This window comes from Neovison vison, chromosome 13 (assembly GCF_020171115.1).
Source record: "Neovison vison isolate M4711 chromosome 13, ASM_NN_V1, whole genome shotgun sequence".
Classification (NCBI taxonomy): domain Eukaryota; kingdom Metazoa; phylum Chordata; class Mammalia; order Carnivora; family Mustelidae; genus Neogale; species Neogale vison.
Window position 1 is genome coordinate 58872757 of NC_058103.1, and position 20788 is coordinate 58893544.

Genomic DNA, 20788 nt, shown 5'->3' on the forward strand with positions numbered 1-20788 from the left:
TGGAAATGGAGAAGTTCTATGGAAAAAAAAAATAAAAATGGGTAAAAGGGATAAGGGTTGATAAATAGTAATTCTGATTAAAAGCATACTTAGTCTCATTGATCCTTACTCTAACGCCGTGTAATAGACTAAACATAAAGGATGAGAATGTGGTAATAGTAGATCCCAGCCATCAAATGTAATACCTTGGTCTCTCTGCAGATCCTGTAAATCTTTCCCCTTTTACAACCACCAAATGTAACAGTGTTTCCATGGGAAAATGCTTTTAGAGGCAACCAGAAACAGGATCTTTTCCTGCTTCCATAGGACGTACTACTAGAATCCTGGGCAATTTAAAATAGCTTTATGGGGGAGAATTAGGGTCTGTTGTGTTCAACATTTAGTAGATGCACAATAAATACTTGTTTCCCATCAATTCCAAAATATTCTAAGAACACCATGTTATTGTTTGAGAAATCAACCATAGTAAGTTGGTCAGTTGGTTACTCTTTGACTTCAGTGGTGCACTTGGACTCCTTTTCCTTGACGGTAATGATGAAGGGAAAAATGCAGTCAGGACATAAGGGACATGATTTCTCATAAGGGAAATTTGGGTGCTGGAAAAATTAAGATCATGTTTGCAAAATAATCTCTGAAATTGCACTAATGTTATTAAATGACAAAAATTCAACAGTAAGTTGTAAAGTTATAAGTAGCTTTATTAATCGATTCATGAATTGGGCAGCATTCCATCTAGCAAGCAGAGGGGGAGCTCCAAAAGGCTACAGAAAGGGAGAATTTTTACGGGTAAGACAAGGAAGTCATAAAGAGAAAAAAGGATTATTTCAGATAAGGTCACCTTCCTTTGGGGACAAGAGGGTATTATTAGGTGTATTACCCCCTCATCTATCTCTGGGGGTTGGAGAAAGCCTCTGTGACCTTACTGGTATAGACCAGAAAAGTTTGTTACTTACCAGTTACCTCTACATTTCCAGTGGAGAAAACTGCAATTAGGTTAAGCATTAAGCTCCAGTTTGATGACATGACCTAGCATTAATGACTCTATTTTGGGCCTGTGGTTTTCTTTTTAACAGTGTTTTCAAAGGCTAGGGGGAATGTATATGTGATGATCAAAAAAAAATGATGCAGGGCGCCTGGGAGGCTCAGTGGGTTAAGCCGCTGTCTTCGGCTCAGGTCATGATCTCAGGGTCCTGGGATCGAGTCCCGCATCGGGCTCTCTGCTCAGCAGGGAGCCTGCTTCCCTTCCTCTCTCTCCACCTGCTTCTCTGCCTACTTGTGATCTCTCTCTGTCAAATAAATAAATAAAATCTTTTAAAAAAAAACTGATGCAAACATTAGAAGGGACATGTTTTTTAAAAAAAGAAAAGAAATAAGCTGTCATAATTCCAATTATGGAACATGATCTTAGTTTTTTCTGAATATTTTATGTATTCGAGAGAGTGAGCCCAAGCAGGAGCAGAGGGAGAGGGAGAAGCAGAGTCCCCACTGAGGAGGGATCATGACCTAAGGCAGAGGCAGATACTTACCTGACAGAGCCACCCAGACAGCTCTGGAAAATGATCTTAAATTCCTGTGAAAGAATATGGAGAGTTGAGATGTTATGGTTAACAACTAGAGAAAATTCAATATGTAAACTTGGGGGAAACATTTAATTAAATATATTAATATCACCCTGGGTGGCTCAGTGGGTTAAAGCCTCTGCCTTTGGCTCAGGTCATGATCCCAGGGTCCTGGGATCGAGCCCCACATCGGGCTCTCTGCTCAGCAGGGAGCCTGCTTCTTCCTCTCTCTCTCTGCCTGCCTCTCTGCCTACTTGTGATCTGTCTGTTAAATAAATAAATCTTTAAAATAAATAAATAAATAAATATATTAATATCACAAGGAAAAAATCTTCATTGTGAATTACTAAGAAAAGAATCAATCAGGGTGCCTGGGTGGCTCAGTGGGTTAAGCCGCTGCCTTTGGCTCGGGTCGTGATCTCAGGGTCCTGGGATGGAGTCCCACATCAGGCTCTCTGCTCAGCGGGGAGCCTGCTTCCCTCTCTCTCTCTGCCTGCCTCTCTGTCTATTTGTGATCTCTCTCTGTAAAATAAATAAATAAAATTTAAAAAAAAAGAATCAATCATAAGCTACACAACACCATTAAATCAGAGTTTGCCAAATTTAGAAGGTGCTTATGTATGTGTTTGCATCTTTGTAGGAGTTAAATCCCACATCTCCCATATATCCTTTATTTTTAAGATTTTATTTGTTGATTTGTCAGGGAGAGTGCATACACAAGCAGGGGGAGCTGCAGGCAGATGGAGAAGCAGCCTCCCTGCTGAGCAAGGAGCCCAATGTGGGACTTGATTCTAGAACCCTGAAATCATGACCTGAGCCACCCAGGCGTTCCTGCTATAGATTCTTACTAGCTACTTCCCACAGTGAGGTCTCTCTTCTGGTCTTTCACACTTTTTCATGCACCTAATCGTCTGGTTCTGTATTTTGTTTTAAATGTTCCTTGCCCTTTGCTTACTTCATCCCCCTTAACTCTTACACCTGACTCCCAGTAAACTTTTTGGTGGCCAAAATGACTAAATCTTTTTGCATACCCAGGTTTAATCCACAATGGATTGGGATAATTTCTTAATATAGCTAAACTTCATAGCCTGAAAAATGATTTATTCATTCACTCTCTTTACTCTTCCTATTGAGGAACACACGGCAGAAATGAAAGCTTTTGGTGAAACTAATTCTTGGCAGTGCTAACATATAGCTAGTTAACACACATTTCAGCAGGCGCTCCTTTGTCTTATTTTACCCCTTCACGCTCCAGCCCTTGCTCCCCGAAGTCATTTGTGAGAGGAACCTTCCCCACCTCTGTGTGCGAACAGTTCAACCCAAAGAAGTAATTCTGTGACCATAGAGATGGCGGAAGGCCGGGATAGACGGGACCGGAAGTTGTTTTTCCGCCCCCCGCCCAGGGGCGGGATAGGGTCTCAGCTGGCTCTGTTTGTTTCCGGCTGCTGTCAGATTGTGTTGTTGGGCCTGAGGGCTTGTTGGCCCTGGAGTGGGCTCGTCACGGTACCGGACTCAGGCTTGGGGACGCGGAGCGAGTTTTTCGGTCTCCTAGCAACCAGGAATTGGCTGTGGACTGAAGGAGTCGCGGAGCCGGCGTCCAAATCGCTCAGGCGCTAGCCGGAACCTTTGAGCCCGGCCCAAACCCGAGCCGAAACCCGGCGTTTGGAAGACTAAGCAGGAAATGGCGGACGAGGCGTTGTTTTTGCTTCTCCATAACGAGATGGTGTCTGGAGTGTACAAGTCCGCGGAGCAGGGGGAGGTGGTGAGTGCTGCCAAAAGCCCTTGAGATGCTCACTTCGACAGCACATATACCAAAAGCCCTTGAGGTCCTTTTGCGGTGACATTCTTTGTTTTCTCTCAGTTCTTTCCTTCATCCCTTGTCCTATCGCCCTGAAGGCCCTCCGAAGTGTAGACAAACTTGTCGACTGCCAAGTATCCTACGCCTAAAATCTATCAGCTCTCTTCAGTCTTTCATCCTTTTCACTTTCGCATATTGACTTTTTTTTTTTTTTCCCATTCTCATATCTGATTCCTGCAGGTCACGGATATTCTTACTTTTAGCGTTGTCGCTACCATGACTTATGGCATGGTTAACTGCACACCTGGTTTTGGCACCCTTACTTAATTCTGTCACTCACGCACTACGGAGCCATCCACTGGACAGAGTTGTGAAACTACCCCCACCTCCTATCCATAATCATCAGTATTACTGCACGCACCTCTAAGACAGAAGGGTAATGCGATTTGAGATTAAAGGGAAGTTTGCAGGCGTTACTATAATTAGGAAACAAATTTAATTAAAAAATAGTTATTTAGCAGTATCGTAGCCAATGAGGTTTATCCGAGGCGCGATTATTGCTAATTGAAAAAAATAGTTATTTAGTGCCCATTATAAGTCAGAGGTAGATCTGCATGCTGGCGGTATAGTAATGAGACAATGACTCCATTCTCCAGGAGGTTACTTAGAATTTGTGGGAAACATCATTTATTCAGAAAATATTTATTTATTAAGTGTTTATTGTGAGCCTGATATTGTGCTAAATGAGATCAACCCCTCACCTCACAGTCATTGGGAAATAGGTGTCAATGAATGATTAATGTATTAGGTGGTAATTAGGTATAAAGTTACGGAGTTCTAATGAATATTATAAATGGGATATTCCAAAGTCATACTCAAGTCAGAAGCCCTCTCTCTATGATGCTGTTGATCAAGAAGGGTGGACAGCGGAGGGAGGGAAAGCATCTCAGGAAAAGGTAAAGACATAGGGGTATGTATGAAAGGGTGTAGTGCATTTAAATATGCTTAAGTGTTTCACTGTGACTAGACTGAATGGATGGAGAGTGAGAAATGTTGAGAACTGAAGCTGGAAGGAGCACTGTATGCTGTATGATTAAAGAATTTGACATTAGCAGTGGGGATGTTTTTTGTTTTTGTTTTTGTTTTTATTTTAAGAGCTAGAGCACGAGCTTGGTGGGGTGGGGGAGAGAATCTTAAGCAGACTCCACACAGTGCAGAGCCATATGTGGGGGCTCAGTCTCATGACCCTGAGATCTTGACCTGAACCAAAGAGAGTTGGACACTTAACCGCCTGAGCCCACCCATGTGCCCCAATGGAGAATTTTAAAGAGGGGAATGATGTGGTCCATTTGCATTTTAGAAAGATAATCCAGTGTTTAGGTTGGAGAGAGAAGATCCTTGGAGTGGAAAGATTCATTATTTCAGGAGTCGGCAGGAGATGATGAAGATCTGAACTAAGAACGAAAAGGAGAGAATGGTTTGAAAGTTAGGAGGTAGAATCTCTAGGACTTGGTTAGGTATACGAGTGAGAATTGAAAATTATCCCCAGATTTTTAAGTTGAGCAGCTGTCTTGGATAGAGAGGAAATAGAAGAAAGAGATAAAGAATGAATTATTTTGGGGACTGGGTTGCTCAGCTTGTTAAGCGTCTGCCTTCCGCTCAGGTCATGATCCTAGGGTTCAGTCCCACATCCGGTTTTCTGCTCAGTGGGGAGTCTGTTTCTATTTCCCTCTGCCCCTCCCCTGCTTGTGTGTGTGTGTGTGTGTGTGTGTGTGAGAGAGAGAGAGAGAGAGAGAGATATGCATGTGTGCTTGCTCTCGTGCTCTTTCAAATAAAATCTTTGAAAAAGTTTAAAGAATGAATTATTTTGGGGTGCCTGGATGGCTCAGTGGGTTAAAGCCTCTGCCTTCGGCTCAGGTCATGATCCCAGGGTTTTGGGATCGAGCCTCGCGTCGGGCTCTCTGCTCTGCGGGGAGCCTGCTTCCCTTCCTCTCTCTGCCTGCCTCTCTGCCTACTTGTGATCTCTGTCAAATAAATAAATAAAATATTTTTTTTAAAAAAAGAATGAATTATTTTGAACATGTTGGATTTCTGAGGTGTGTGTAGGAATTTGGGAAAGGTTCTGCTCATGTGTAAACCACAAGAAGGATAGTGTATTAGTCTATTAGGCTGCTATAACAAAACACCATAGAGTGGGTGACTTACAGACAACAGAAATTTATTTCTCACAATTGTGAAGGCTGAAGAGTCCAAGATTAAGGCACCAGCAGATTCTGGTCTGATGAAGGCCTTTGCCTGGTTCATAGATGGATGGATGTCTTTTGCCTGTGTGTTCACATGGTAGAAAGGAGCTAACTAGCTCTCTGGGGTCTTTCTTATAGTGGCATTAATCCTATTCTTAACAGCTCTATCCTCATGACAGAATCACCTTTCAAGACCCTCATTTAATAATACTATCACATTGGGGGTTAGGATTTTAAAATAAGAATTTTGAGGAAGACACGTTCAGTCTATGACAGAAAAGCATGATGCATTTGGAGATATTAAAAAGATACCAGGGAGAGTATTGGAAATGAAGGACTGAATGGTTCTTATTCAGACCCACCTGTAATAAAGAGTTTTTTCCAAGTTACACGCTTTTGACTTCATTATCATCAAGAACCAATAGTTATTAATGTTTAGCATCTATTCTAAGTGAGGAGTAGCAGACATTTATTGTTTAAGCAAAGTTAGCCTTCCCTTTACCATTTTCCCAAAGAATAGTAACACACCTCTTTCACTCTTTTATTATTAAACTTCTGCCCCCCCCATCATGTGTGCAATCAGTTCTCTTTACACCCCTCTCTCTACTTTCCCTCTTACAACTTTCACCTGGAAAAACTTTTTTTCAATCCCTTTTTTCTGGTGGATTAACCAAAACAAACTAAAACAGCTGTTGTAATCATGACTGATAATATTAAGAGATGTGCTAGTCATATAAGGGAAAGGAAATCTGTAAGTTTTGAATTATTTAATCTAAAAATAACTTTTGGGGGGGTGCTGGGTGGCTCAGTTAAGCATCTGCCTTTGCCTTGGATCTTGATCTCAGGGTCCTAGGATGGAGCCTCACATTGGGCTCCCTGTTGGGTGGGGAGCCTGCTTGTCCCTCTGCTGGTCCTCCTGTTTGTATTCTCCCTCTCTCTCCTGCTTTCTGTCAAATTAATAGATAAAATCCTTTTTTTTAAAGGTTTTATTTATTTATTTGACAGAGATCACAAGTAGGCAGAGACGCAGGCGGCGGTGGGGGGGGGAAGCAGGCTCCCTGCTGAGCAGAGAGCCCGATGTGGGACTCGATCCCAGGACCCTGGAATCATGACCTGAGCCGAGGGCAGAGGCTTTAACCCACTGAGCCACCCAGATGCCACAATAGATAAAATCTTAAAAATATATATAAAATAAATAAAAATAACTTTAGGAGTGCCTGGCTGGCTCAGTTGGTAGAGCGTGCGACACTTTTTTTTTTTTAATTTTTAAAGATGTTTATTTCTTAGAGCAGTGGGGGAGAGTGGGGGAGGGGTGGGAGAGGGAGAGAGAAACGCAAACGGATTCCATGCTGAGTGTTATCCCATAACCCTGAGCTGAAACTAAGAGGTAGACACTTAACCTTCTGTGCCACCCAGCTGCCCCAACTGAGTGTGCAACTCTTGATCTTTGGGTTGTAAGTTTGAGCTCCACACTGGGTGTAGAGATTACTTAAAAATAAATCTTTTTAGAACTTAATAAAAAATATTTTTCTTATTGTACTTTGTTTACACTGGGGAATTGAAAGTGCATATAAGCAAAAAAATTTTTTTTAAGATTTTTTATTTATTTACTTGACAGAGATCACAAGCAGAGAGAGAGGAGGAATCAGGCTCCCCATTGAGCAGAGAGCCTAATGTGGGGCTCGATCCCAGGACCCTGGGATCATGACCTGAGCCTAAGGCAGAGGCCCTAACCCACTGAGCCACCCAGGCGCCCCAAGCAAAAAGAATTTTAAAAAATTAAAGTGGCGGTGTTGATTAGAATTCATTTTGGAATTTAGGTGTTTGAGGTTTTGTTGTATTAGTGTCTCTACTTTTAGTGTACTTCATATTTTTCATAATAAATAAATGTATAAGAAAGTCACATAACCCTGACATAAAACAGTGGTTTTTGTATATCTTCAAAGAGATGAAGTCATAAGTTTTGAGGTTAAATAAAGAAAAGAACCAGTGTTCTTACCCTCCAAATCAATGATTTTCAAACTATGCTTAAGGAGGAATTAAATCTTTAAAAACTGAATAATTGGGCATTTACCAACTTATGGAAAATACATTTTTTTAAAAGGCTAATAGATAAAATATTTTCAAGTTTAATTTTTTAAAAAAACTTGGTACCCACTTCACAGATACCAAAGTAAGTGAACAAGTAGCAACATCAGAAGATATTTACAAGGGCATCATTTAAAAGTTCATGTGATCAGTAGTTAGGATTTGAGAATGTCTATATAAAGTCATATTCCCTGCTAATCAACATACTCCTGGATGATTCCACAAAGGCTGGTGAGTTACTTATTCCACCTGAGCATTTTTTTTTCCACCTGAGCATATTTTGAAGTGAACTAGAGAATAACAGAAAAACAAATGATTATAAATACAGTAGTAGATTTATGTGCAGAGTGTTATGACAGCATAGGGCCTAAAGGAGCGCCAAGGAAGGCTTTTAGGAGATATGACACTTGAGCTGAATTTAAAGCATATGTGGTCTGTTGGGTGGCTAAGTTTGTTGGGTGTCCTACTTTTGGTTTTGGCTCTGGTTATGATCTCAGGGTCCTGAGATCAACCCCCATGTCAGGCTCCATGCTTAGTGGAGAGTCCGCTTGAGATTCTCTCTGTTCCTTTTCCTCTCCCACTGCACACATATGCTTGCTCTCTTAAATAAGTAAATCTTTAAAAATAAATAAAGGGGCGCCTGGGTGGCTCAGTCAGTTATGTGTCTGCCTTTGGCCCAGGTCGTGATCGCAGGGTCCTGGAATTGAGCCCTGCATCAGGCTTCCTGCTTAGTGGGGAATCAGCTTCTCCCTCTGCCTCTCACCTGCTCATGCTCTTTCTCCTTCTCTCTCTCAATAAATACAATCTTAAAAAATAAAGGCTATACTGTGTATGGACCAGCATGTGGTGTTCCATACACCATATGTGAGGTGGCAGAAGAAAGCATGGAACTATGGAGTTGCAGAAATTTCAGAGTGGTAGAAGGAGAGATGTTTGTGGATATGTGGCTGTTAGTGAGTCTGGTTAACTAGCCAGGATCATTTAAGGAAAAGCACATATTGCCATGCTAAGGAGTTTGAACTTTATTTTGAAGAAAGGGAGAGGGTGCTGAAAGGTTCAGTAGAGAAATAACATGATTTAGTTTTTAGAAAGTCTTTGCTAGAATTACAGAAGATATAAATAAAAGGAAGAAAAAACTAGAGACAAGGAAATCATTTGGAAGGCTCTAACTGGAAACCAGGAGAGAATTGAGAAGGGCTAATTTAAGTAGTAAGGATGGAAAAAGAAGGTAGGTTTCAGAGTGTATAGATGATAGGCTCTACAGAACTGCAGTGCATGTGGAAGTTTGGGAGTAAAGAGGTGAAGAAAATGGAAGTTTCCTGGTTGCAGTAACTAGGTGGATGGTGGTGCCATTAATGAATTTAGGGAATTTTAGAGGCAGCACAGGCTGAGGAAATTAAGATGATCTCTTTTTTAAAAAAAATTTTTACTTACTTATTTTCTTGAGAGAGAGAGAGTGTGTGTGTGAGCACACACAAGCGTACTCATAGGAGCCAGGGTTGGGATGGGTAGAAGGAGAGACTCTCAAGTCAGCTTTATCTGAGCATCCAGCCAGACACAGGGATCAATCCCATGACCCTGAGACCACAACCTGATCCCAAACCAAGAGTTGGTTACTTAATTGACTGAGCCACCCAGGTACCCCTCTTTAATTTTTTTAAAGATTTTCTATAACCTCTATACCCAATGTGGGGTTTGCACTTAAAACCCTGGGATTGAGTTGCATGGTTTACTGACTGAACCAGCCAGGTGCCCCAGATACCATTTTGAATATGCCTAATTTGAGGGGGCTGTGGGACTTCTCTATAGCTATGTCCAATAAGGTCTGTACTATAAACGTACAGATTTAGTAGTCACAACCTCATTAGTAGAATACATGGTTCCTTAGAAGAAAGTTAACCAAATAATGAGGCTTATGATATACTTAGTGGAGCCTAATAAACTTCAGAATACATAAATACCCCTGCCATTTTGGAGCTATATTCTAGCAGAGGGTGGGGATGTGAAATTAGTAAAATGTATATAGTATGTTAAATGGTGAAAGATGTTCTTTGGAGACTAATTAAGCAGGGAAATGGGATAGGGCATCAGAATCACTTTTAGGGGGCTGCTTTTTTTTTTAAATTTATTTTTAAGTAATCTCTACACCCAATGTGGGTCTTGAATTTATAACCCAGAGATCAAGAGTTGCATGCTCTACCCACTGAGCCAGCCAGGCACCCTACTTTAGAGGTCTTCTTAAAACACAGACTATTAACTCCACACCTACAGTTTCTGTTTCAGAAAATTGAGTTTCAGAATTCACACTTTTTACAAGTTCGTACATGATGCTAATGTTACTGGGCTTGGGGCACACTTTGAGAATCACTGGAATAGAGAATTTCTAAAGGGGGAATAATGTTGCAGTTTTAAAGAAGGTAGTTAAAATGAGCCTCACTGGGGCGCCTGGGTGGCTCAGTGGGTTAAGCCTCTGCCTTCGGCTCAGGTCATGATCTCAGGGTCCTGGGATCGAGTCCCACATCGGGCTCTCTGCTCAGCAGGGAGCCTGCTTCCCTCTCTCTCTCTGCCTGCCTCTCCATCTACTTGTGATTTCTCTCTGACAAATAAATAAATAAAATCTTTAAAAAAAAAATAAAATGGGCCTCACTGATGTGGGTGGGTGGGGGACGGGTGAAATACATAAAGGTAATTAAGAATATGCTAAACAGTATGGAGGTGCCTCAGAAAGTTGAAAATAGAGCTATCATACAACCTACCCGCAAAATACAAATGTAGTGATCCAAAGGGGCATGTGCACTCCAGTGTTTATAGCAGCAATGTCCACAATAGCCAAACTATGCAAAGAATAGTAGATGTCCATCAACAGATGAATGGATAAAGAAGAAGTGGTATTACACAATGGAATATTATGCAGCCATTAAAAAATGAGATCTTGCCATTTGTAATGATGTGGATGGAACTAGAGGGTTTTATGTTAAGCAGAGTAAGTCAGTCAGAGAAAGACAATTATCATATGATCTCACTGAGGAATTTGAGAAGCAATATAGAGGATCATAGGGGAAGGATCATAGAGGATCATAGAGAAAAATGAAACAACATGAAACCAGAGAGGGAGATAAACCATACTGAAACAAACAGAGTTGCTGGAATAGAGGGGAGTGGGAGGGATGGGGTCACTGGGTGTTGGACACTGGGGAGGGTATGTGCTATGGTGAGTGCTGTGAATTGTCTAAGACTGATGAACCACAGACCTGTACACCTGAAACAAATAATACATTGTATGTTAAAAAAATATACTTACTGTGATAAGCACCGAATAATCTATAGAATTGTTGGATGATTATATTGTACACCTGAAAAAAGAAAGAAAAAAAATGGGCCTCACTGAGATGGTGACATGTGAATGAATACTTGGAACAAGGGTGTTGGTCATTTGGATATCTGGATGAAGAGCTGCCTGTGCAGGAGACCTGAGATTGGAGCATGCCTGGCATGTTTAAGAACAGCAAGACTAGTATTGCTAGAGCTCATGTGAGTGAAGAAGAGTTGAAGGTTGAAGCCATGCGAGACAGAGAAATCTGGATTATAGGTGGCTTTGTAGATGATCCAGAGGATTTTGAGAGTTCAGCATATGGGTAGTAGTTAAAGTCTGAAGCCTAGGTGAGATTGTCAGAGAAAGAGCAAGCCAACTCAACTGCATGATTCCTGGCATAGGATGGTGGGGTCATTAGTTAAGACACTGAGAACAGGAAAGTTTGGATGACTCTAAGAGACATTTTGAAGCAAGGAACAGTAGAATTTAATGACTTCCCAAAGGGAATGACTGATGGAAAGATGGTACTTTGACTTCATTTTTACAACTGAGGGGAGAATAGTTGAAAATGGGCCAGGGGTGGGGGGGAAGGTTAGCAGGAGTAATTAGGAAAAGGGGTTGGCATTTCTGAAAAGTAGTAAGTAACAATTCCCTGTTTACTTTGTTGCCTTATGAAATGACTAGTACTAAGAAAACTCAAGTATAACTTATAATTCACTTTTTCATAGAATATTTTAGTGAGGGTGCTTGCATGGTTCGGTCAGTTAAGCATCTGCCTTTAGCTCAGGTAATGATCTCTGGTCCTGGGATTTAGCCTTGCAGCAGTCTTCCTGCTCAGCAGTAGAGTCCGCTCCTCCTTCTCCCTCACTCTGTCCCTCTACCCCTCCTCCTGCTCATGCTTTGTCTCTTCTCACTCTCTCTCAAATAAATAAAATCTTAAAAAAAATTTTTTTTTTTAGTGAAAAAAAGTGTAACCACTTACATTAAGTCAACATCTTATAACAATTTTTAATATTGACATTCTGGCATTCTAAAAATATTCCAAACTATTATTTTTTAAAATAGGAAAATGGACGCTGTATTACTAAGCTGGAAAACATGGGGTTTCGAGTGGGACAAGGATTGATAGAAAGGTGAGCAGAATGGATTTGAAAATTTTCTTCCAGGTAGGTTATAAACAAAGGTGATCCCTTTCAAAAGATTGTATAAAATTTGAAATGTTTTAATTCCTAAATTTTACTTATTCTCTGTTCTTTAATTCACGGATTAAAATTTCTTTTTAGGTCTGATGCTATTTTAATTCTGTTATCCAACTTTCATGTTTTAATATTTGACGAAAATGTATATGTATGCTTTAGACTTTTTTCCTAAAAAATTTGGTGTACTGAAACAACTATCTAAAATCTTGTTGCATTTTCTACTTAAGGTCTAGTAGGTTCTTTAACCTAAATGGATTTCTGTTTAAATGCAAGGGATGGAAATGCTTTAGAGTCTGTGTTTATGTGTTTAGTAATCTTGTAATTTATAGATCAATTCATAAGGCATTCCTTTCTCATCTGAATAGCTGAATCTGGTTATATTTTATATAACAATACCATGATTATGCTTAGCCTTTTTTTAATGTGCTAGAATGAATTGTACATAAAATTGCTGCTTACTATTAAGACTAATTTTAGCACCATAATTACATAACAATGTGAATTGAGATGGGGTCTTCTTTTCTTGGTGCTTATCACTTTATGACTGTCAATAAATGTTCACTGCTGTTCTGGCATTTCAAAATTAGTGAATAATATAACCCTCCTGCTTTCTTTGGAGGAAAAATACTAATTACTTTCAGTTGGTTTTTTTAGGTTTACAAAAGATACTGCGAGGTTCAAGGATGAGTTAGATATCATGAAGTTCATTTGTAAAGATTTTTGGACTACAGTATTCAAGAAACAAATCGACAATCTAAGGACAAATCATCAGGTATTTAGACAGATTAAGGCCTATTTTTTAAGCCTTTAACTTAATGTAAATGTTCTATTTTAGTCATTTATTTAATATATAAAACAATAATTTCTAGTCAACTTTGAAATGTTTCTTTTATATGTTACTAATATATCATTACTTTTTTCTGTAATAAGATATAGTGAATAAGAACAAAGAGACAAATATCGGTAATGATAGCTGGTTTTTTTCCCTAATTAAATAACTTAAGTTTTAAAAAGTAGCATATGTCAGAATGATAAAGGTTTTAGGATTTGGTTCCTTAGTTATTATTACTTGGTGGTAATTTTCTGCGAAACCGCAGATATGTCACATTTGTTTTTAGAGTACTCGCTAAAGTTTAATTTATAGAGCATATTTAACTTTTTTTTTTTTTAAGATTTTATTTATTTACTTGACAGAGGGAGAGATCACAAGTAGGCAGAGGGACAGGGAGAGGGAGAGGGGTAAGCAGGCTCCCTGCTGAGCAGAGAGCCCCATGCAGGCCTAGATCCCAGGGCCCAAGACCACGATCTGAGCCGAAGACAGAGGCTTAACCCACGGAGCCACCCAGGCACCCTGCACATATTTAACTCTTAAGTAACTCTTGCATTATTTAGTTGATGTCATTAATCTCTTAAAATAATTTGTTAATATAAGATTTAATAGATTACATGGAAAATTATGCATCTAAGTAGATTTACTTTGTTTTTTGAAACTCAAGGAAATATTTAGAGTGGATCTGACATTTTGATTAAGGATTAGAAAATGAAAATAATTTTTTTTTTAAAGATTTTTTATTTATTTATTTGGCAGAGAGAGATCACAAGTAGGCAGAGAGGCAGGCAGAGAGAGAGAGAGGAGGAAGCAGGCTCCCCGCTGAGCAGAGAGCCCGATGCGGGACTCGATCCCAGGACCCTACCCGAAGGCAGCGGCTTAACCCACTGAGCCACCCAGGCGCCCCTAGAAAATGAAAATAATTTATCTTATAGCTACCACTAGCTTTAATTTTTTTCATATAACAATATCTTTGTAAATATTGAAATGCTAATGGGAAGAAGTGACTGATTATTGGCTTTCTAGATATGAGCTAATATATAACTGCTAATTCTACCCGGACATGTATTTCTGATTCCTTTGCACTAGACTGTGGGTTCTTTAAGGATAGGAACTATTTTATGCATCTTTTTATATATTTTTTTTAAAGATTTTATTTATTTATTTGACAGAGAGAGAGATCACAAGTAGGCAGAGAGAGAGAGAGGAGGAAGCAGGCCTCCCGCTAAGCAGAGAGCCCTATGTGGGACTCGATCCCAGGACCCCCGAGATCATGACCCGAGCCGAAGGCAGCGGCCCAACCCACTGAGCCACCCAGGCGCCCCAGCATCTTTTTATCTTTAATATCATCTTTTTTTAAGTTTTTTTTGTAATTTTTTGTAACTTACAGTAACAATTTTTTTTTTTACTTTTTTAAAAAGATTTTATTTATTTCACAGAGAGAGACACACAGCAAGAGAGGGAACACAAGCAGGGGAGTAGGAGGGGGAGAGCAGGCTTCCCACTGAGCAGGGAGCCCAATGTGGGGCTCCATTCCAGGACCCTAGGATCATGACCTGAGCTGAAGGCAGTTGCTTAACCAACTGAGTCACCCAGTCACCCCTGTATCTTGAGTATCTTAAAGCATTCAAGAAATATTGTTGTTATAAAGTTCTGAACAACTCTTCAGCTTGAGCACTGCAAAATTCCTTCATTTAAAGAAATTTGACCAGTGGAAAGGAGAGTTTTAATACCTTAAAAAAACTCTTGAATTGTTTTGAAGGGAAGAAATAATTTTTTTTTAACATTTAAAAAAAAATTTTTTTTTATAAACATATAATAGATTTTTATCCCCGGGGGTACAGGTCTGTGAATCGCCAGGTTTACACACTTCACAGCACTCACCATAGCCTATACCCTCCCCAGTGTCCATAAGCCCACCCCGCTTCTCCCAACCCCCCTCCCCCCAGCATCCCTCAGTTTGTTTTGTGAGATTAAGAGTCACTTATGGTTTGTCTCCTTCCCAATCCCATCGTTTCATTTATTCTTCTCCTACCCCTTTAACCCCCCATGGTGCATCACCACTTCCTCATATCAGGGAGATCATATGATAGTTGTCTTTCTCCGCTTGACTTATTTCGCTAAGCATGATACCCTCTAGTTCCATCCATGTCGTCGCAAATGGCAAGATTTCATTTCTTTTGATGGCTGCATAGTATTCCATTGTGTATATATACCACATCTTCTTTATCCATTCATCTGTTGATGGACATCTAGGTTCTTTCCACAGTTGGCTGTTGTGAACATTGCTGCTATAAACATTTGGGTGCATGTGCCCCTTTGGATCACTACGTTTGTATCTTTAGGGTAAATACCCAGTAGTGCAATTGCTGGGTCATAGGGTAGTTCTATTTTCAACATTTTGAGGAACCTCCATGCTGTTTTCCAGAATGGTTGCACCAGCTTGCATTCCCACCAACAGTGTAGGAAGGTTCCCCCCTTCTCCGCAACCTCGCCAGCATCTGTTATTTCCTGACTTGTTAATTTTAGCCATTCTGACTGGTGTGAGGTGATACCTCATTGTGCTTTTGATTTGTATTTGAAGGGAAGAAATAATTTTTAAGGACTACAGACTACACTGACTTTTGATGTTTTTTCTATTTTTGAAACAGGGCATCTATGTACTTCAGGACAACAAATTTCGTCTGCTTACTCAGATGTCTGCAGGAAAGCAGTATTTAGAACATGCGTCTAAGGTATTTAACAAAGTGGAAGATTGGGGTTTTCATAGGGAAAGTACAATGCCAACCACAACAGACTTATGAGTTTAAAATAGGTTTTAAAGTTGTTCTTTTTTGTTTAAGCACTTCTCTTTCTTTCTTGTTTTTAAAGATTTTATTTATGGGATGCCTGCATGGCTCAGTTGGTTAAGTGTCTGCCTTTGGCTCCAGTCATGATCTTAGTGTCCTGGGATGGAGTCCTGAATTGGGCTCCTTGCTTAGCAGGGAACCTGCTTCTCTCTCTCTGCCTGCCATTCCCCCTGCTTGCATTCTCTATCTCTCGCTCTCTCTTTCTCTCTCTGACAAATAAATAAATAAATAAAATCTAAATAAATAACTAAAGATTTTTTTTATTTGAGAGAGAGAGCACGCACAAGTGGGGGAGGAGCAGGGGAAGAGGGAGAAGCAGACTCTCCACTGCATAGCACAGAGCCCTATGCAGTATCACTACCTGAGTGGAAGGCAGATGCATAAACAACTGAGCCACCCAGGTGCTCCTGTTTAAATTCTTTTCTATGAAATAGGAGACAGGTATTCATCATATTAAAATAGTCTATATTAACCTATAGCTGAATAGGTTTATGATGACTAATGAAACACTGTAACCAAATGCCATTGAAATGTAAGTTAATGTTAGATTCTTGAATATAGCATAGATATATCAGAAAAGATAGTCTAGCTTATAAAACTGGCCTTAGTTATGTGAAATTGCTCACCTCAGTTTATATTTACAATCTCCTTTAGTTAATTAAAGTTTTTTAATATTGTTAACATTTGTTTCAAAGAATACATGTTTTGTGTTAAGTGTATCTGTTTTTGGGTTTGTATTATGTAAGACAACTTAAGTGGTGATTCTTAACTTTATGGTTTTGTTTTTTTTTTAATTTGACAGAGAGAGCCATCACAAGTAGGCAGAGAGGCAGGCAGAGGGAGAGGGGGAGGCAGGTTCCATGTTGAAAAGAGAGCCTGATGTGGGGCTTAATCCCAGGACCCTGAGATCATGACCTGAGCTGAAGGCAGAGGCTTAACCCACTGTGCCACCCAGTGCCCCTATGTATTATTTTTTTAGTAGTGTTTTATTTTTTAAAAAAGATTTTATTTATTTATTTATTTGACAGAGACAGCGAGAGGGAATACAAGCAGGGAAAGTGGGAGAGGGAGAAGCAGGTTCCCTGCTAAGCAGGGATCCCGATATGGGGCTCGATTCCAGGACCCTGGAATCATGTCCCTAAGCTGAAGGCAGACACATAATGGTTGAGCCACCCAGGTGCCCCTATTTGTGTATTTTTATTTTATTTTTATTTGAGAGAGAGCAAGAGGGAGAGCACAAGCTGGGTGAAGGGCAGAGGGAGAAGCAGACGCCCTGCTGAGCAGGGAGCCCGATGTGGGGCTCAATCCCAGGACCCTAGGATCATGACCTGAGCCAAAGGCAGATACTTAACTGATTGAGCCACCCAGGTGCCCCAGCAATGACTTACTAATAGCAAGGCTTAACTAAATCTCATATTTATCAATAGCATTGCTATCTTTGTAAATTCTTAATATTCTTTACATTTTGTTCCTTTCAGTATTTAGCATTTACGTGTGGCTTAATAAGAGGTGGCTTATCGAACTTGGGGATAAAAAGTATTGTCACGGCTGAAGTGTCTTCAATGCCAGCCTGTAAGTTGAATTCACATTCCTTAAAAATGTTTTTAGTGATTATTTTTTCAAGTCTGGTCTTTTTCTGCTTGTTTTGTTAACTTAGAGAAAATTTAAAAATGCTAAAGCCATTTCGTTTTACTTTTATCAATGTTAACATTTAATGTAATATGTAGAATATTTTATTCATATTCAGTGATTTTTAAATTCATAATAGACAGTGATTTAAGAAGGTGTGCTAATGTAATCCAAATGTATAAGACAGTTTAAGTGGTGATACTTTTATATATTTATGTATTTATTTTTATTAATGTGAGAGAGAGCAAGAGTGAGTGATAGAGCATAAGCGGTTGGCCAGGGGGAGGGAAGAAGCAGAGGGAGAGGGAGAAGCAGAGTCCCTGCCGAGGACCCTGGGATCATGACCTGAGCCAAGGCAGATGCTTAACCAACTGAGCCTCCCAAGTGTCCCTATGTATTTATTCTTTAAGATTTATTTATTCTGGGGGTGGGGAAGGGCAGAGGGAGAGAGAATCCCAAGTGGACTTTGTGTTCAGTGCGGAGCCTGACATAGGGCTTAATCCCAAGACCCCGAGATTATGACCTGAACTGAAACCAAGAGTCAGATGCTCTACCAGCTGAGCCACCCCAGTGCCCTGTGATTCTTAACTTTTTAAGGAAATTTTCTGCATTATTCTTTTAATAAATTTCCCTGTAGCATTAAAAGTCTTTTTTTTTTTTAAGGATTTTATTTACTTATTTGACAGACAGAGATCACAAGTAGGCAGAGAGGTAGGCAGAGAGAGAGAGAAAGGGAAACAGGCCTCCAGCTGAGCAAGAGAGCCCGATGTGGGCCCGATCCCAGAACCCTAAGATCATGACCTGAGCCGAAAGCAGAGGCTTTAGCCCACTGAGCCACCCAGGCGCCCCTAAAAATGTCTTTTTAAAAACAGTTTTCTAGGGGCACCTGGGTGGCTCAGTGGGTTAAAGCCTCTGCCTTCGGCTCAGGTCATGATCCCAGGGTCCTGGGATCTAGCCCCGCATCAGGCTCTCTGCTCCACAGGGATCCTGCTTCCTCCTCTCTCTCTCTCTCTCTCTCTCTCTCTCTTTTTTTTTTTTTAAAGATTTTATTTATTTATTTGACAGAGAGATCACAAGTAGGCAGAGAGACAGGCAGAGAGAGAGGAGGAAGAGCAGGCTCTCTGCTCAGCAGAGAGCCCGATGTGGGACTCCATCCCAGGACCCTGAGATCATGACCTGAGCTGAAGGCGCGGCCCAACCCACTGAGCCACCCAGGCGCCCCCACTCTATTTCTTTTCTATTCACAATGATAATAGGCAGTGAAATACCTAAAAGGTAGAAATCACAAAGAGAAGCAAAGATACCTATTCACAAAACAAATAATCATCTCATAAAAATGAAACTGACTTTATTGAGTATTATGAAAAGTTGTTTGACATAGCAGGTTTCTTCATTGAAACTACTTTCTGATGTCACAGAAAATTGATGTTTAGACTTGTTTTCTTTGTACCTAAAATCAGGAATGATTTTTCTTTCTTTTTTTTTTCCCCCCTTAGGCAAATTTCAGGTAATGATACAGAAGCTATAAAACATACTGAAATACAAGGCAAGGCTTCAACAGTGTAAAGAGATAAATTATTCCTGTATAAAATACTTCAAGTAGCAACGATTTAATTACATTATTGGGCATTTGATTTGGTATAAGCTATTTGCTAACTTATGTAATGAAAGATGCACTCTTAAGTAGGAGTAATGTTGTATTTTATTAATTTAACACAGACCTTGTTAAAGCAGATAAGGAGACATTCTACCATAACACAGATTTTACTGAAACTATTCAGAATGAAAAAACCTGATTTCAAATAACTAAATCCCAATGTGTAGGACCCTTATTTTAAACATTCTTATTTGCTTATAGTGGTGTGTATTTAACAACAGAGAAGCAAAACTCAGGGTTTGATAAATTTAGCATTAAGAAAAGTATGCATCAATCAGAATCATTTCTGTAAGAGTGAACAAATTTTGGTTTTGCTTTATGAATTTGTTTTAGTTATTTAAGAAAAGCAAACAGACACTAAATTAAACAATTTTTATTTTATTATAATTTATTTCTATTAAGAATTTTTATGCCTATGAGGATTTTATTATATACATCGTGTATTATGTGTTTGTGTGATATATATATATCCTATGTAATCACCTATATTGCTTAAAAAGTTCATTTTACTTTAACAGGATTTTGTCCTTAATTTTACTTTAATAGAATTCGGTCCTTGAGAGCTCCATTAATATAATAAAAGTGAAATATAGATTAGTTTAAGTGTGAAGTCAGTGACTCCAGGGCCAAAGAATATTACATATTTAAGGAAGGAATTTTATACTTACTCCTGTTACAGTCTTGACTTTCAGCTTCTCTCCCCATGTGTGGAAGGGCTGGTGAAGGTTCTAAATCCTTATCTTTATTCCCTAATTACTATTTTGCAAGAGCAGAGAGGTGGATAATTGAATTAGGCACACCAACTTGAGCAGAGGGGTGGTGGATAACTGGATTACGCACACCAACTTTCACTGGACACTATCTTCTCAGTGGGTTGGGGTCAGTGCTCACCTTGTATGTCTGTCATCTCTTCCATTTGATAATCAAGAGGACAGGCATAAAGATGAAAACCATCAGATTAAGGATAGTGGGGTGCAGAGATAGAAAGTACCTTAACTGTGCTTCTGAATTCCCAATCCTGGAACTGCTTTTCCTTTGAACTTTTTGTTACATGAAATAATAAATTCCTTAACTTGTTCAATCTACTTTTGGTTCTGTATTTTGTTACTTCCTGTACACCTTAAGCTTAAAATATGTTATATGTCAAGTATATCTCAAGCTGGGAAAAATTAGTATGCAAACTTGTATGTATAAAGATTTTCCCTAGTTAGGTGTTCACTGATGGCATTTGATTAAATTATGGTACTGACATATAAGAAAACACTGTGCAGCTGGTGAAAAGGAGGAAATCTACGTGCATTTATTTACGAGCATGGAATGCTGTTAATTGATGTTAAGAGAAAAAAGTTTATTATAGGATACTACAGATATAATGTATAAATATAGATGATTGTGAATATCAGCCTGCAAAGTTAAAAGTAAACTTTAAGTAGATGGAGATTTTTTACTTTTAGCTTTATATTATTTAGGTTTTAAAGTAATCATTTGCCACAATAAGGATATTTATATTTGAGGTAAGAAATCATGATAAATCAGTGATTTTTTAAAAAGATTTTATTTATTTGACACAGAGAGATCACAAGTAGGCAGAGAGGCAGGCAGAGAGAGGAGGAAGCAGGCTCCC

General features: G+C 39.5%; 1 protein-coding gene and 1 non-coding gene across 2 annotated transcripts; both read left to right on the top strand.

Annotated features, from left to right (window-relative positions):
- The first annotated feature begins 2965 nt into the window (after positions 1-2965).
- TRAPPC6B (trafficking protein particle complex subunit 6B) lies at positions 2966-20249 on the top strand. The gene is made up of 6 exons (XM_044230460.1): positions 2966-3321; positions 12067-12134; positions 12855-12972; positions 15681-15764; positions 17357-17450; positions 19004-20249. The coding sequence occupies exons 1-6, from the start codon at positions 3241-3243 to the stop codon at positions 19033-19035; spliced, it is 477 nt and encodes a 158-aa protein (XP_044086395.1). The 5' UTR covers positions 2966-3240; the 3' UTR covers positions 19036-20249.
- Positions 3864-4007, top strand: LOC122894856. Its single transcript, XR_006381862.1, has one exon. It is a non-coding gene; the product is annotated as a U4 spliceosomal RNA (small nuclear RNA).
- Positions 20250-20788: the final 539 nt, after the last annotated feature.

Coding starts and splice junctions, on each gene's coding strand:
- TRAPPC6B (XM_044230460.1), top strand. CDS start 3,241: ATGGCGGACGAGGCGTTGTTTTTGCTTCTCCATAACGAGATGGTGTCT. Junction 3,322..12,066: donor CCGCGGAGCAGGGGGAGGTG/GTGAGTGCTGCC, acceptor TTTTTAAAATAG/GAAAATGGACGCTGTATTAC. Junction 17,451..19,003: donor AGTGTCTTCAATGCCAGCCT/GTAAGTTGAATT, acceptor TTCCCCCCTTAG/GCAAATTTCAGGTAATGATA.